Below are 18,051 nucleotides of genomic sequence, written 5' to 3'. Positions count from 1 at the left end.
ATGCACTCACTTTACATGAACCGAAACGATTAAGTGTGATCCAGGGCAACAGAGAATTGGGGTCTGATTCTAATCACCCTTATACTGGTGTAAATCAGAAGTAACAAAAGTGAAGTGAGACTGGAATCAGGCCCATTGTTTTTGCGTAAGTTAGAGCAGCAAATAGGCTTTGAACCAAATCTGAGTTAACAGTTATTTATCTTTCATTTCATAAATGCTGAAATATTCTTCAAATAATCTATATGGGGTTTTTTGTGGGGTGGGTGTTTTTTTATGACAGTTTAATGAACAGAAAGCAATTTTAGTTGAGGGCTGTCTGCTCTTTCAAATATGACAAAATAAACTTTTTAAAACTGATCTGGCTTCAGAGCATTAAAGTGCTGCAATATGTAAAAGTTTTAAATTATGAAGCACAAGCATTTGATATACCGGTATATTTTTATTCCAAAAAAGAGAGGTAAGTAAAGATAAACGTCTCTGTGTCAAAAGAAGCTTGGCTTTTATTTATTAGCTGTGTTGAGTACTAGAGATCTTCCATGACAAATCAATCGGACCTCCTCCTGTTTGACACTTTTATATTACCCTCAGATTGTTCTAGATCACACAGCAAGAATGCCTCCGATGGAAGCATACAAAGGCTAAATTATTTCCACTAGCATAAAGGTAGGGTAGCTTTACTGGGTTTAGTGGAGTTGTACTGCTGTAAGTAATCAAGCAGAATTTGGTGCACAAACCACAATCCTGATCTAGCAAAGGGTTAGTATAGGCATAAAAGGCCACCCACATGGAACCCTTTGCAGGATCAGGGTCATAGAAGTGTGGCACCCCTTTGCTATAATATGAACACATAACTTTGACCATCAAAAACCTATGCTGTGTGTTGTCTGTGCCAAATAAATATGGTTGGATAAAATTCTATCTGCTTCTTGAACTGGGGAACTAGTTGAAGAGAACTTTAATTCTGTGTGAAGACAACATGCAGCCAATGAATTGACAGCTAGGTTAATGGATCCCTTTGTATGTGGTCGATATTATATGCCAAGAACAGGCAAGTGTGACTTTTTTTGCATGTTTAATTTGTGCATCAGTTAATGCAGATTAAATTGTACACTTTACCATTAAAGTAATACTTTAATGTCTGCACTATTTATATATAGTTAAATTATATAACACACATGAAGTAATACCAGCATTATCTTGTGCTTCTGGCAACCAGCTTCAGTTAGAACCTATTGCAGCTTGCAGCAAAGAGAAAATGAAAAATTTTAAACAGGAACTATTGTACTGTTTCCAGTAAACAGCCATTGGGAAGAAACTGATTCTTATCCAGTATTAAAGATTAACTGATATTTCTAAATTAAACTAATTTAATTGCTAAATTTAATCAATTTAAATTAATGTTTAAAGAAAAAACTGATGTCCTCCTTCACTTACAGAAGATCACCTAGATTTAAATATTATAAATAATATTTTAGGCAAAATGGTTTAAAATTCAGTTGATCGTATATTTGTCACTTTTAAATTTTAAAGCAATTGCTTCGAGTCAGTTTCTCCTTCACATAGCTGCCAAAACAGGAGTTCAGGCCTTCAAAGGGGAAATACAGGATACCAAAGGCTTAAACACAGGTCTTGGTCATGGATCCAGCAGAGCACCTGAGCACATCCTTAATTTTAAGCACAGGAGTAATTGCTCTGAAGTCACTATTAATATATTTAAAGTTAAATAAGTGCTTAGATGCCATTGAGATCCCACTCAGATTTTATTTTTAAGCACTACTATTATTTACCTAAAAACAATATAAAATTCTGAGAAAGACAAAAGCCAGAACCTCTCATAATCTGAATACCTTTGAATTTCTAGGACAGGGATTCAAAAACAAGACCTACCTCACATTTTGTTTCCAGGCTATGGCCAAAACCAGAGGAGGCCTGGTTGGTTTTTTGTTTGTTTATTTTTCTAGTTCCAATCTTAAGAGATTGGCTGCTTTTTCAATATTTCTGGCATTAATGCAAAAATCTCATAAGAACAGCTTACAAGATTTCCAGTTGTCAAACCTGATACCAAACTTTTCACCTAGTCATTAAATCTGTAACTCCAAACCCAGCCTAAACCTAATCTGAACAAAGACTCATCAACATACCTCTGATTTCAAGACACATTTGCTAAAGGTCCTTTTAAAGAGAATAAATTTTGAGAAACAGTATTAAAAAATAATATAGGTCAAACAGCAGTGTGTTTCAGAGAAGCTGCCAAAAAATGATCAATTTATGAAACATACAGCCCATAACAGTCTTCAAGAAATTAACCAGCTCTCTTTGTGCAGCCATTTTTTTTTTTTTAAAATTATGTAGGTTTCCATTTGTGACCTTGGAAAGGTTGGCAATTTTAGCTTACATGGTTCCTAAAATATGTTGTCTTTGAATTACTGCAAGCTGTCTAGAATTTGAAGTACCAAAACATGCTAGAACAATAGTACAACTCACATCCATAGATGTATATCAATAGGCCTATTTAATTACAATTATATTAAAAAAAAAACAACAGACCCACCCCTTGTTAACCTAAAGTGCTTTGTTATCTAATATCTAGGGCATTTGTCTATCCAACCATCTGTTTCATATTGGACATGTGTGCTGAACTCAAATTTATGACCGAAATGTAAAATCAAAGAAGAACTCTTTCAATGCTTCTGAACATGCTTTCCGCCCCCCCGCCTCCCTCTTCTGTTGTCTTGGGAAAGACAGATAAGTATATCAGATAACTTTGAGGATGAAAATGTATTCTAATTAAGTGGACTGAGTCACTTTTTGCCCTAATCAAAGTCTCCTGCCTTCGGAGTCTTATATCTACATTCTTTAGATATGTGTTGTTGGAAATATTAAGAATAGGTACACCCTGGAGAGAGGTCCCTGAAACCTTGTGGGAATATGTGACCTTTCTATTATCAGACATCAAAAGCCACTATCTACAGGGACATGAAAAGGGACGCTGAAACACTGACTCCTGAAAACATGATTTTTCCTTCTCCTTATGCCACTACAAGATAGAACAAAGGTCACTGTGTGTATATTAAAAATTTGACACAATGCCGCCTCTTTCCTTTTCCAGGATATCTTCTAACAATCTGACTATTTTTCTATGTTAAATTGGTTTCTTCTTAGATATAGCAAATTGCTATAGACCATATCATTCCATCAGTTTTTAAGCAAAATTTCCCATTGAACTCTATGGAACCTCTGATTTGTTTTTTGGTTTGGGTTTTTGTTTGTTTTGTTTTTTAATATCATGTTATGATTAATCTTAATCTGACACTATTTCCTGTACTATACTGATTTTGATTAGCTTCCTTCACTTATCAATAAATAAATTTAACAACAATAATATGCTTCTGATGGTCAAAATTGACCCAGTGTCCATATTTTCATTATTGTGACCAAAAGATTCCACAGTTCTGAGCTATATCTTGGAAGGAACTAGAGATGTAGCATTTTGCATAATATCATCAATACAATGCAATGTAAGGCTCTGTTCCTCCAACTAAGTCAGTATGGGCAAAATCCCAGTTACTTCAGTGGAACTCAGGGGGTGCTCCATGTGGCCATAAGGGTCTGCAATGTAGTATCAACTGTTAGACTGGGGCCTGATGTTGTAGTTATTTTCATACAGAGTATATCCTCACATATTCCTACCTGATATATTAGTATATTAGGTTAATCCAAGGAGGCAAAACTGAAGCATGATTTAATATTGGTTAGAGTTGGGGGAAGATTTCTGGATTTGCTGACAAAATGAAATAACATTTTTAATTTCATTTCAAATCAGAAAATCTTGGTTTCTTGTCAGCTTTTGAAAACTGAAAAAAATTCAGGTGAAGATAAAGAGGAGACTGCAGGGAAAGAGAGGGGTCAGACACTAAGGGGTTAAAGGTAGAATGAGAAGTGGGAAACCCACGTACAGAAATGAGGCAGGGAACCCTGAGAAGGAAAGAGGGGGTAGACGTAGGGAAAGAAAAGAGAGTGGGAGACATCTGGGAGGAGGGGGATAGAAAGACCATTGGGAGGAGGTAGAACGTGGGGAGAACCTAAAAGGAGAACACTGGGCCATGAGGAATGGAGCTGGAGATATGAAGGAACAGGAGAAACAGGGAAGAGTTAATAAGAGGGGAAAGGTAAGAGAAAAGAAAAATTTTAAAAGGAAAAGAGCAGAGTGAAAAATCAAGGCAGGCTGTTAAATAAGCTTGTTTCAACACAAACATCTTTGACTCTGGACACATTCACAACACTGTGAAGCCGCCACAATAAAGTAGACATAGTTATACAAGTATTTCAGCCATTTTTCAAATGTATGAAATTAACAATGAAAAGATACACTATGCACATGCCAGCTTCCCCACATCCTCTATGTGAAATAGTTATGACTGTGGTCTCTGTTTCGGAGAATGCGAGTACAGTACTCTGTTTGGGGAAGGGGCTATCTTCTTCTGTGTATTCGGAAAGTGTATTTTGGGTGCTACTCCAATCTAAAGCTATGAACTAATAATAAAAAAACTGAGCTTTTTGCAGGATCAGAGCCCTGTGTATGTGAAGAGCCTACCCCACTGGAGCTCCAATCTCATCTAGAGCTCCTAGGCACTCATAGAATAATAATATTCAGGGCCAGCTCTAGGCACCAGCAAAGCAAGCAGTTGCTTGGGGCGGCAAATTTGCAGAGGCGCAAGAATACAGCATGGGAGCTGTAGTTCCTTGGTTAGCTCCCTGCCTATGGAGCCAGCCCTGGAGCAGGGAAAGAACTACATTTCCCAGCATTCCCTTGGCCATGAGCAACAGGAAAGGGTGGGAGAAAGGACTATGCAACTGAAATCTGCAGCTTGCTGTGAATGGTAGGAACAGAGCCAGCTCTAGGTTTTTTCCTGCCCCCCCCCCCGGGCTCCCCCCCCCCCACCTCCTGCCGCCCCAGCCCTGGGCTCTCCCCCAAAGAAGGAATTGGGAGGACTAAATGGACAGTGCACCTCTCTATCTGAAGCCTAGCAAAGGAGGTATGTGGATCCCACTAGAATTTAAAATGAAAAGTAAGGGAGGAGAGGCTCTGGACTTGGGCAGCTTTAGATACAGTACCAGGCACTTAGGAGGATTTCCACTTCTGAGCCATGGAAACAGAAATTGACTTTTCCTTTCCAGTTATCGCTAATATTCAGAAAGGGAATCTAGCACCTGCCTTCCAGATTTGAACACCCTCAAAATTCAGGAGTGCTAAAGCTCAATTTGGGCAGCTGTTACTTCATTTCCCCTAAATCAAATATACTGATCCACTGTAACTTGCTGTAGAAAAAGTAGAATAAATTGAGCAAGAAATGCTTCCCAGCGGTTATTAGGACTAGAATTGCTATTTTCAACAGCCATTGCTTTTTTTTTTTTTTTTTTTTAAGTTTTAGTTTTATTTGTTTAAAAGGAAGACCATGATAGTGCATTCCCCATAGAAACAAAGAATGGAACAAAAGAATGATAAAGGCACCTCAACTTTTTCTCTTTTATGTAGGATAGTCTTATAATATGCATCCAGATATCCTCCAGTCACACAAGCTGAAAATTGTTCCACTTTACTGCAGTTCTGTAACCATATGGAAACCAATTCTGTCTGTGTTCTGTGCACATCCAAAATTCCTGCTGAATGACCCAGCCCTGGGAGCGAGTTACCAGTGACCCAGGGCTAGGGTGGCAGGATGGTGGGGGAGGGGGAGAGCCCAGGGCTGGGGTGGGGGGCAGCCAAAAAATTTTTTGCTTGGGGCAGCAAAAAACCTAGAGCCGGCCCTGATAATATTATTATTGTAAGTACAGTCAGAGCCATAGTACTTTGCAGCTTTATGGCAATGGTGGTAGAATTACACCCTGACCTTATAATCAGCTCCCCACATCGGAATGGAAAAATATAGTAATATGCGGCGGTTATCTAAGAAAAAGAGGCAGCAGTTTGGGACACTGTTGGCCTCTTAGTGCATAATCTTGTCACTGTTGCCCTCAACCTCCTTCCCACTTCTCTCCCCTTGGTCACATTCACTGTCTTCTCTTAAACTCTACTGTAAGCTCTATGGGATATGTCTTCTAATAAATATGTACAGTGCCTAACACAATGGGGCCCAGATATTAATTGAATCTTTATTTGTTCTTTATAGCACATAATAGGAATGGAGCATTTTTTATAAATACATTGTGAAGGATGTGGTGCTGATTTGTAATAATTTGAGTATTGGGTGTGCCCTGGTTATTGGGATAGTTCCTGTATGGGTATTTTGGATTACTGGAATGTTTTCAACAGTATGTGCATAAGTTGGTTTAGTTTAAAGCAAAGCTTTTTGGGGAACTGAGAGGAGAGCAACACAATGACCCCAGACAAAGCCCTCTCCCAGTAAAATTGTCAGGGGTCATAATAGCCAATGCCTGAACTTTAAGCTGCAAAGATGCTACTTTCAGGTGCCAGCCAAATTACAAGACTTGTTTTCCCAGTACTGGGAACCAACTGATCAAATGGACTTGAAACAGTTAAACAGGAACTCTCTGTCCAGAGGTGTGAGGGAGCTGTTCCCAGAGAACAGACTGCCACAGACACAGAAATGAGATTGGGGATCTGGAGAAGTTAGATCTTCCTAAACTTCCAGGGTGGAGCGGTAAGCTTTAGGAAAGATAGACATGCACTTAGCCCTTTTATTGTTTTAAATCCCCTTTTCTCTTATTCTTTGTTCCTAGTGTTAAGTTTAAACACCACATTGGTTTAAGAAAACTACTTTGGGTCACTGTATTTATAAACCACTGGTCACAGTTCCCGAAGAGAAAACTTGTAGGTGCTGAAGCCAGTTGGGCCTACCGGGGAAGCATAGTCGACCCACAGTGTGCTGTAGCCTGGGACGTGGTATAAGAATGGGAGAATTGCAGGATTCCACGCCACAGAAAAGGTAAGGGAATAAGCTAACATCACTGGGGGTGAACTCAGAGAGACCACAGACCGGGTCAGAGGTGCAGCTAGCCATGACAGACGTGCTTTAGTTCATTTCTAAGGTTAGAAACTCTGTTTCCCCACTAATTTAAAATATTCCCTGTGACTTGTAATGTGACAGATCAGAAGCTGATAATCAGGTGCTGCCCATGTCATAGAGACAAGAAGCACCTCGAGACATGCCCTCAACAGGAACTGGTGGCAGCTGGAAAGTAGAACACACATGACATGCCTGCATGACAAAACATTCCTTTTGATCTAACGCAGTGGTTTTTAACCAGGGGGCCGCGGGCAGGTTTCAAGGGGTCCGCCAAGCAGGGCCGGCATTAGACTTGCTAGGGCCCAGAGCAGAAAGCTGAAGCCACACCGCATGGGGCTGAAGCCTGGGGCCCCAAGCCAGCCACCAGGGGTGAAGCCATAGCCTAAGCAACTTAGCTTCGCGGGGCCCTCTGTGGAATGGGGCCCCAGGCAATTTCCCTGCTTGCTACCCCCTAACACTGGCCCTGGCTTTTATATGCAGAAAAACAGATGTGGCATAGGTAGACCGTGGAGTTTAAATGTGTTGGGGGAGGTATGGGGGAGCTCCGAAAGAAAGAGGCTGAAGAATGGGAAGGGAAGACGTCTTTTTTTTTTTTTTTACTTGCTCAATTAATTCTTGCTTGTATTTATTTTGCTGTTGTTTTAGCTAACCTAACTGTTAAGAGACTTCAGAATTTGCAGTTTCCTGCTATGTAATTCAACTGAGTCTGTCGCAGAATCTGTCCCTAATTACTGTGTAATTCTACAGGTCCTGAGTCCAGTACAGTTTTCAGTTTGGTTATGGAGGGCAGATGAGGTAGTTTCACTGTGGCAGATAATGGAATAGTGGATAGGAAAAAGTGTTGTCTCCAAACTGTATGTGAAGTGTAAGATGTGAAAATAGGGGTCTCTTTACTCTAAGGAATATGGGGTGGGAGAGGGACAACTATTTTGATGTAACTGGTTATTCTGACAGGTAGGTATTGTAGGTGCAGATGGTTAATAAAAGAGAAAAGGAATTGGAGGAGGGTCTGTTTATGGATTGGTGGCTCTTATGTATTAGTTCCAATATTAGTATGTAGACGGTGCAACAAGACAATGGAGTATAAGACTTATACTGGAAATGCAGATGTAGAAGAGGCATGGTATGTGGTTGTAAGGGAATCTTAGGGACAGATCTTGTGTGGTCAGGGATAAGGTGTGAAAGCAAAGAAGAGTGAACGTTGTTTGTGAAACCTGATCTCTGAGTTCCCTGACTTTCAAATATTTAGGAGTTTTTTGTTGTATGTACAATATTCTAATTAGGTTCTGTTTGTTCCAGATATGGTGTGCGAATATATATCAAATGTGGTTATACGTATATTCATTCACAACCTTAACTAATGAAGTTTTACGTTTCAGAATTTTTAGTTTTTTTCAAGTTTTGCTGAACTATCATGACAACACACTATCATAATTATTTATAAAATAAACAATTCCACCATAATCTTCAAATCAAACAAAAAAACTTCATCGGCTTTGGGTTAACATCACATCTCCTGCCAGGAGAGCCTTTCACGTTCCCATGCCTGAGCAGAGATATTGAGCTCTGATCCTCCGAGATCCTTTGTCCCCATACATAAGCCTGTTGTTCCTCTCAGGTCTCCAAGCAACTCTGATAAATCCCACCTGTCTCCTCAAAATCCAGCTCAAATGTTATTATCTCCCATATCCCTTTCCCTCTAGCTGTTCCCTCCAATACATCCATGCTCTGATGCTCATCCCCCAAAGCCACCTCTCTCTTATTTCAATTTCATACTCCCTGCTGGGCAACCTCGTTCCCAGATATGTGCAGGAAAAAACTGGTGAGTCAAAGATAGAAGCCACAATTCAACAAAGCACATACTTTAAGACTTAACTGAATTTAAGCATGTATTTAAGTTATTTGCTGAATCTGACCCGGAGCCAATAGAAAAACTTCAACCAATAATGGAAATGAAAACTCAAAAATTTTAATTTTTCTTCAAAGTGACACAGTTAGTCAGGAAGGCAGACTGGCTGTGTCAGGAAATGGAAGTAGCAGATGGACCAGAACAGTTTTCATTGGCAGATCTTGTGAATCTCAATTACGTTATCTCTAACCTGGGAAATAAGTCTCTGTATTTTAATAAACCTTCAGAATTGGCCTATGTTGAAGCTATTGTTAGACTGTGTCGGAGAAATTTGGAGCTTGCGAGGACTGTGGTTACACAGAAATATGAGGAAAACAGGTCAGTCTCAAAAATGAGGCATTTTTAAATGTTTCCTCTACAAAAGTTAGCAAATATTTTCCTCGATATTCACTGAAAATTCAATTGCTATATGAAGAGTTCTTGTGCCAAATTTGGAGACTAGGAAACTGGGAAATAGAGGGATTTTAATACTACTTTTAAGTGCAAATCTCAATTCAATTTTAACTGTAACAGTCACTTCTGATGCCTCCAAAATAAATTATTGGTGATACACTTTGAGAGTTGGATGTTCAGATACTCCTTTACAGTTTCTTTGGTTCCTAACCATTTCACTGCAGGGATTACAAACAATGGAGTCTGCAAAGGGATTCAAGTCTGAGACACGCAAGGTATGCTTTCTTTGTCTGCACACCTTTCACATTTCTTCAACTGGACCCCAATGGTGAAGTTGACAATATATCCAGGCTTTGCCAGCAGATCTTAGAAGTAGCTTGAACTAGAGTCCTCTGTCCAGACTGGAGTAGTATGAATCAGGATTACTTGGTTTATGAATTTAACCAGATCTTCTGGGTATCTGCCAAGCTTACAATCTAGTTTGAACCACAGCTATTTGTCTTAAGCATTTTTACAAGATCACCAGTGTTTATGTATATCTTAAAAGTTCCCTAAACCAGAGCTACTTGGCTCACAGATTTTATAGGATGTCTTTAAAGCTTTGAAACCTCCTTCAACTACAGCCATTTGTTTTACAGTGTTTACAAGTTCCAATGGGCAAATCTATGGCACTTGTAAATTCTGTGAAACAGATCAACTCCTTTTGGTCCAAAAGGAGAACTCTGAAGTTCAACTTTCCATAGAGTGTAACTCCATTTTTTTTTTTTAAACTCTACCTTATCAGTAGGGCCCTACCATATTCATGGTCCATTTTGGTCAATTTCAAGTTCATAGGATTTTTAAAATAATAAATTTCATGATTTCAGCTATTTAAATCTGAAATTTCATGGTGTTGTAATTGTAGGGGGTCCTGACCCAAAAAAGAGTTGTGGGGGTGCGGTTGCAAGGTAGTTGTAGGGTGGGTTGTGGTACTGCTACCCTTACTTCTGCACTGCTGCTGGTGGCGGTGCTGCCTTCAGAGCTGGGCAGCTGGAGAGCAGCGGCTTTAGGCCAGGCGTCCAGGTCTGAAGGCAGAGCTGCCACCAGCAGCAGCGCAGAACTAAGGATGGCATGGTATGGTATTGCCACCCTTACTTCTGCCCGCAGATCTGGGCCCTCAGTCAGCAGCCGCCACTGTCCGGCCACCCAGCTCTGAAGGCAGCAGCACAGAAGTAAGGGTGGCAATAGCATATCATGCGATCCTTACTTCTGCGCTACTGCTGGCAGGAGCTCTGTCTTCAGAGTTGGGCTCCTGGCATGCAACTGCTGCTCTCTGGCCACCCAACTCTCAAGTCAGCGCAGAAGTAAAGATGACAATACCACAACCCCCTAAAATAACCTTGTGACCCCCTGCAACTTCCTTTTGTGTCAGGACCCCCAATTTGAGAAGCACTGGTCTCCCCTGTGAAATCTGGTCTTTTGTGTGCTTTACCCTATACTATACAGATTTCACAGTGGGAGACCAGATTTCATGGTCCATGACTTGTTTTTCATGGCTGTGAATTGGTAGGGCCCTCCCTACCTGTCAAAAATAAACCCATGGAATAAAGCTCATACAGAAATAGAGATTGAAACAAATCTAAAATGTCTAGATTATGCTGTTTTAGAACGAGGATTTAACAGAAAATCAACAGACCACTTAAAGAGAAAGATGCCACTTTCAAAATCCCTTATTGGGAAAAATATCTTTTCCAAGTAACTCTCAAATTGTCATTAAAAAGTTCTGACTTAGCTATAAAACACAAATCAACATTTCAAGACGAATTACTTGTTTTATTTTCTAGGAACTTAGAGGTTCGTAATCACACTTACAATGGAAAACAAGCTACAACCTAAAAGGTAATGAATGCCTCCAATGTTATAGATAGCAAGGGCTCTCACTTCCTTAAGGTAACAGCATGCCAGTAGGCTAGTCTATGGTGGAAAGTGAGTCTTCTATTATCTATAAAACAGGGTCAGCATTTCCTATCTGTGGTTAATCCACAAACTGATACAAGTAACACCAAAAAAATCATTTTTCCTTATAAAATATTTTGAAAAAATAATTAGATGTGAAGACAACCAGTGTATTTGTTCTAGTCAGAGTGCATCAACAGTATACTAGGCTGTACTGTCATTTCCCAAAGCAAAGACCAGTTTGCAGCAAAAAAAATTTGAATCTTTAAAATGCTGACACTGAAATAACTAGTTCTAGACTGTATCTCCCTCCCACCCCCCAACAAAATTTCCTGTAAACCTGCAGTTCTGGACTTCTGAAGAAGCCAAAGGGGTTAGATTAGCTCTGACTAATCTTCCCTAATCATCATTGCTCCTGCGTTGAAACCACTGTTTACGTTCTTTTGTTCTTAAAGAGGCCTAGTAGTTTTGTCTATACCATTAGGTTAAAGGCTTCATTCAAAAATTATGTCTCTGAGAACAAAATATGTAGTAGTTTAAGAAGAAGTCAGCAAGGAATGTGTGTCTATCTAAAAAATTGAAATAAAATCTGGGAGAGAAAAAAAGGGAGCACAAGAACAGATGAAAGCTGAAGAAAACAAAGCAGTAATAATGGAAATGAGCATGCTACCAAGAAGAGAAACAAAAATAGAAAAGAACAAAACCTCCTTGGGGGAAGTGCATATAGGGGGAGAACTAGGAAAAGTAGATGGAAGAAATGAATGAGTATAATTATGAAGACAAGAGGGACTTGGGAACATCATAGAAAAAAGTAAAGAAAATAAACCAGAAAAGCAAAATAAATAAGACATGAGGATTTTTCCCCTCTAATTCTTCAGTGTATTTTGAGTCTAGCCGGGGAATCCTATACACAAGTTGTCAACCTTTCTTGAGTAAAGTTGGTTAATTAGTGGTGAATTATGAACACTTCTCTTAACTATTAATGTAAAATAATGTTTGTTTTAGGGAAGGAGGGGGATACCGATCATAGTCATCTGACCTGTGGAGTTAAATCCATGGCAGCTGTAGAAGAGGTTGGTTGCTAACCCTCTTAGCTCTATTATGAGTGCAATACAAATATTTTGGTTTTCCAGTCTGGCAACATCAATTATCACCAGAGCAGAGTCCTCCATGTTCCACTATAACATGTGCACGTATTGAGAGGAGTAGTAAAAAGAACCTTCTCAGGATGGAAGAATATTTTAATCTACTTCCACCCTCCTGCCACTATATTAGACTTTAAAAAGAAAAAAAAGAAGTTTGTCCCATTCACCTTCTTCCCTAATGTCACACTGCATACAGGCTCACCTGAAACACACTTCAGCTCCCTCTAAAGGATGAACAGAAGGAAGCATTCATGAAACCAACCTCTTGAAAACAGGGACTTTATCTTTGCCAATCTGTGCCATCCACAATCTGGATCTCATATGTTATAGCTCAACCAACAGGCTGACCCGAAGCCTGACACTTCCTGAACATATTTAGCACATTGTACATTTTTGCAAGGAAACACACACACTGAATTAATGAGTACAGACTACGCAGGGAAGAACTGGGCCCTGATATTGGCAATGTAAATCTCTATTCACCAAGGTCTCTCTTTAGCATTGGATTAGGGTAGGTAACAAAATGAGAACAGGTACATGAGCAATATTGTAATTAAGCCAGACATCTAGATAGGAGAATTGATGTTTTGTGTGCATGTTTTTTAAGGGCATACAGATGCTATTGTTTTGAGTGGTGTAGAAACACTTAAGAAATTTAGATGCAGACCCCCACTCGCAGCTGAAGCCTACAATCCAGAACATCTAATCTGCAGGTAGAAATTAATATATATGATAAAAATAAATTGTACCCATATAAAATACCATATAATGTTTTATAATGCAAGATAGATACTACATAAAGTTGCACTGCAGGGGATAAGACAAAGAGATGAATCTTTAAACAGTTGGGTACAAAATTCCTTTCAAACCAGAGATACTATGGTAAAAATGCAGAAGTAATGTTCATTAGGAAAGGCACAGAAAACAATAGCAGTGAGTGTCATCCAAAGTACTCAAAGTGCTGTACTTCCAAGAACAGTTAAAGAAACCTAGCATGCAAAAGGAATGCTTAATGCTAAAAATCGAACATTTTTTAAAGTAATGTCTGAATTAATAATTTTAAATATAAATCCAAAGGACAAAAGCACAATTTTGGGAAGGGCAAGTATTAATTCAAACCTACAGAAGCAAATCATTTCCAAGAGAATGACTACAGAGGAATAATCAGTTGGTGCGTCTGAGATAGGAAAGGCATTCTAACAGCAGAGTTCCCACAGCCTCACATGAACATATGAATCTCTTTAATGGCACAAATCTTTTGATTGGAATATGAATGTTTTCCAGGGCTTCCATTTTACATCATTAGTGTATGAATCTACTAATCCCATTCTGACCTGCTTATTAAGTGTAGAATATTCAGTATGTTTAATCATAAAACAGATTTAGTACTCAGTGCCACAAATACTTGATTCTCAAGTATGATTTACCAAGTTAAAAGCTTGAGGAAGAGATCTAGTGCTGCAAAAAGCCATCCTCAATACTTACTTTCTGAGGATTTCCAACAGTTACGCAATGCACAAATAAAAAAAGGAGAGCACACTGGAATTGAGCCGGGAAGCTATTATATTGATTTTGTGAGCTTAATCATGAGACCCTAAACATCCAAAGTCATCATTTGCTCTAAAAACGTAACAGAAAACAGCTAGCTGGCTAACCTGGGGGGATACGCAATTTTGATTTCCATCTTGGTCACTGGCTCCTCAGAACAACACGAGCTGCTGTAGAGGAGGTTATAAATTTGCCATTGACCTGAAAGGCAGCAGAATCAGATCCAGATGTGTGGCGGGGTGGGAAAAATAAGTGAAGCGGTTCCTTTTGTTGCTCAACAGTAACTCCTTTGGACAAGTAAGGAGCATCCTTGATGGATTCTGAAGGGAATCCCTTTTGATCGTCTTATCACTGCTAACAATGTCATAATTATGCAACAAGCTTTGGCTAGAAAGATTCCACAAGCAATTTACAAACTCACCCACAACTGGAATGGAGCATTTTCTAGAGTAGAATGCAGCATTCATTCCGCACTAGCAATTTGATTGTGACACTGGGATAAATATTCCTACTTTTGTGATCAGTGTAATTAAAAATCACCTAGTAAGTAGTCAAGGAGTTGGCCTTTCATCTAAGCTAAATGAAACATCCAGAACCCTACCACAATGTCCAGGCAGAGGTTTAGTACCTGCCTCTGAGAAAAGAATTAATTATATTTAACAGTTACATAGGCTTTTTCCTCTTCCAAGAACTTTATAAAAGTGAAATAATCTTCACAACAGCCCTGAAAGGTAAGTAAGCATTATCCCCATTTTACAGACAGGGAAACTAAGGTATAGAGGTCGTTTCTATCCATGGAAATCTTTGTTTAGTAAAAGGCAAAAGATTTATATGGTCTCAAAAGAAACCAGTGACTTATCGAAGGCAGCAGCAGGAGTCCAGTGTCAAATCTAGGACTATGAATTCAGGAATTGCTGACTCCTTATCCTATGTTTAGACTATTAGACCGGGGTTCTCAACCTTTTTCTTTCTGAGGCCCACCCAACATGCTATAAAATCTCTACGGCCCACCTGTGCCACAACAACTGTTTTTTGGCATATAAAAGCCAGGGCCGGCATTAGGGGTAGCAAGCAGGGCAATTGCCTGGGGCCCCATGCCACTGGGGTCCATGCAAAGCTACATTGCTCAGCCTTTGGCTTCAGCCCCATGCGGTGCGGCTCCAGCTTTCTGCCTTGGGCCCAAGTGAGTCTAATGCTGGCCCTGCGTGGCGGATCTCCTGAAACCTGTTCATGGCCCCCCAAGGTGGCCCCGGACCACCAGTTGAGAGCCACGGTATTAGACTACAGTATCATTGCCTCTCTGGCAGAGGTCCACTGTCCTCAATTCCTGTCCTCCAAGGAGATCCAGTGTCCTCAGCACTCACACCATTGGGCCATAAGGCAGCACTGCTTTCTAGATCAGTGTGGGTTTTCTTTGGAGGTCTCCATCAGCCTACAAGCTTTGGGAGTTAACAGACAGATAATACGACTGCAGTTCTTCACTAGACACATGGTGACTTAAAACTAGTGGGGTGGGGCTAATATGAAGATCTTTGGGGTTCCAAAAAGTATGCAGAGGAACACCATAGGTGAGAATGGAACATCAAATAATCTTTGTAATGTATTATCCCACCTGTCTATTACAGAAACAAAAGTGGGGGGAAATGTAGTCTGCTGAATGACCTATATAGCCGCTTGCTCCAAATCTCCTTTAATACTTACAGAATTTGATTTCCACTTAAGAAATCTGTATTCAAATACTGTAAAACAAATTATATTTGAGGAGTACATTCGGTTTATTAAATTGACATTCAGCCTACCTAAGGCCAGCCTGATGGATTAACTGGCAATATCACAGGAGCCTACAGAAACTTTGCACTGTGATTTTAGAGGAGGAGGAAACCCGCTATTTTAAGTTCAGAAATAAGGTGCCATTACTACGTTCAGCTTCCTGCTGTCTCACCCCTGTTCCCAGCCCTTAAGTGACCAAGATACGGAGTTCAGCCCAGTAACAACACACCCTGTAAACACCCCGCTAGTCCAGCACGGAGCAAGTCCCTGCCTGTCTATTTCATGGACCTGTCTCTGGTTTTACACTCCTCGTGGCCACAGCTGTGCTCTTTACCCCGTGGCTGGGTGGAGACATCTTCCCCCTCCCCCCCGATTCCCTTCAGAGCATACACAGCCCTTGCAAAAGCAATCTGCACCCTGAGCCTCCTCGGCAGTCAGGGGAGACGACAGAGCTACTGAGGAAGTTGCATGAAGTCGTCTTCCTTCTCCTCCTCCTCCTGCCCGTCCGACACAGAGGGAGGAGGGAAGCAAGGGGCCGGCCTTGGAGGAAAAGGGACAGTGCGACGGGGGAGAGGATGCAAAACAGGGAGCCGCACAGAAGCCACGGAGGGGGGAAGCGGACGGGGAAGGGGGATGGGAACAGGAGCAGCGGACTTGTTTCGGCATCATGGCCCCGTCCCTCCTGCCTGGTGCTGCAGAGCAATGCCAGAGAGGGCGGGGGCAGAGGCAGACGCGTAATAAGGCGATAACTTTGGGGGACAGCTGCCTGGAGCCGGGCTAGACCGCGGGGGGAGGGAGAAGGTGACTTACCCATGTTCCTGCCAGGAGGAGAGCAGCGCTCTGGGTGCTGCTCAGGGAAGCTGCCTGCGTCTCTATCCAGCGGCCGGGGAGGGACACGCGGGAGCAGCGGGGACCTGGGGCGGTGCGGCTGCAGCAGCCGGCGGCCAGGGCTGGGCGGGGGGGAGGAGGAGGCAGGCAGCAGGGGCAGCCCAGGAGCAAGTGCCCGTCCCTGGCGCCTCGGGGTGCGCGCGGCGGCGGCAGGGGAGGGGGCTCCGCACGTTCCAGGGCCCGGCCAGCCCCGCCGCTGCTGTCGGGGAGGGGAGGCGGAGAGCGAAGCGGGAGCTGGGCTCTGTGTGTGTGTCTCGCTGCCTGCCGCTGCTGTGTCGATTGGATTATGAGTCAGTGTATAGTACATCCGGGCAAGGCCCTCCTCTGGAGACACCCGGCCCAGCGACACCCAGAGACCCGGGAGGAGGAGCTGCGGAGGCAGCAGCACCCGCGCAGATACACAGTAGCAGCGCTAGAGAGGTTGCAGAAAAGTAGCTGCTTATCCGGGGTTCCTCCCGCCCCGTGAGCTCCCGGGCTGGCAGTGCCGCGGGGACGATCGGGTTTCACTCCGTGCCCGTGCGGTTTCAGTCTGCGCCTGCTGCTGTTTATTATGAATACCTGGCTAGGAATCCATAGAGGGCTTTGCAGACAAACTCAGCTCTTCCTGTCCAGAGATCGATACGGTGCCAGGAGTTTTACAGACCAGCCCAGGCGCTGTGAGGAGCTCCTCACCCATAGCCTCAGCCATGGAGCAGATTTAGAGCAGTTGTCATTTTGTATCAATTATTATTATTATTATTATTTATTATTGTCTGACAATCATATTAACAGATATGTTAAGGCAGCCAGAGAACATGAGGGGAGGAGATTTACATACAACATTTGGTTATGCTATCCTATATGTCATCCTATAACGTTTAGCGCTTGTATTGTAGGGTGTAGATAGGCAGAGCCATGAAGGCCCATCTAGCCAAGTAATTAACTCTGTTTTAGAAAGATCTATAAAATGGGTTCATATTCTATCCTTGTAGACAGAGCCTGGCTGAAAAATATTCAAGACTATCATTTTTTTTAAAGTTCTCCCTCACCCTTCCCCACAGGAACCAGCCCTAGCTAGCACAACCACGTTACTGGGGTTTTACAGGTTTTAAGACTATTTTGTAAAAATGGCTTCAGGACAATGGCTAGTTTTCCACTGTAGACAAGGCCCCAGTTGGAACCCAACCTAGTAAATACTGTATGTCTAAAGTGATTTTAACACATCTTGGTCTATGCTGACAAGGAAAAGCATGTTCAATCCATGCTGTCTGATCCCATGTTTCATTTTTTAAATCGATTACAGAAGAATAAATTACTGATCTTTTAAAAAAAATCTTGAAAAAAAAGATTTCCAGCTATAAGAATGACACTCGCAACACTTCCACCCCTTTGACTCCTAAACCTCCGCTACCCAAAACATACAAAAAGAGGAAATTAATCATTTTCCCAAAAAATC

At 41.5% G+C, this 18,051-nt stretch overlaps 1 protein-coding gene across 4 annotated transcripts in view; it reads right to left on the bottom strand.

Moving 5' to 3' along the window:
• Positions 1-16,899, bottom strand: part of RAP1GDS1 (Rap1 GTPase-GDP dissociation stimulator 1) — a 159,300-nt gene extending 142,401 nt beyond the window's left edge. For 2 of the 4 annotated variants that reach the window (XM_034771744.1, XM_034771746.1), the window contains exon 1: positions 16,539-16,899. In XM_034771744.1, coding sequence (XP_034627635.1) covers positions 16,539-16,542 — 4 coding nt within the window. In that variant the 5' untranslated portion in view covers positions 16,543-16,899. The remainder of the gene's footprint in view (positions 1-16,538) is intronic. The other 2 variants (XM_034771747.1, XM_034771748.1) reach the window with 2 other exon arrangements.
• Between the last annotated feature and the right edge of the window lie 1,152 nt (positions 16,900-18,051).

The sequence above is a fragment of the Trachemys scripta genome, chromosome 5, assembly GCF_013100865.1.
Source record: "Trachemys scripta elegans isolate TJP31775 chromosome 5, CAS_Tse_1.0, whole genome shotgun sequence".
In the NCBI taxonomy this organism is placed as follows: Eukaryota; Metazoa; Chordata; order Testudines; family Emydidae; genus Trachemys; species Trachemys scripta.
This window is presented reverse-complemented; position numbering and strand designations above follow the sequence as displayed.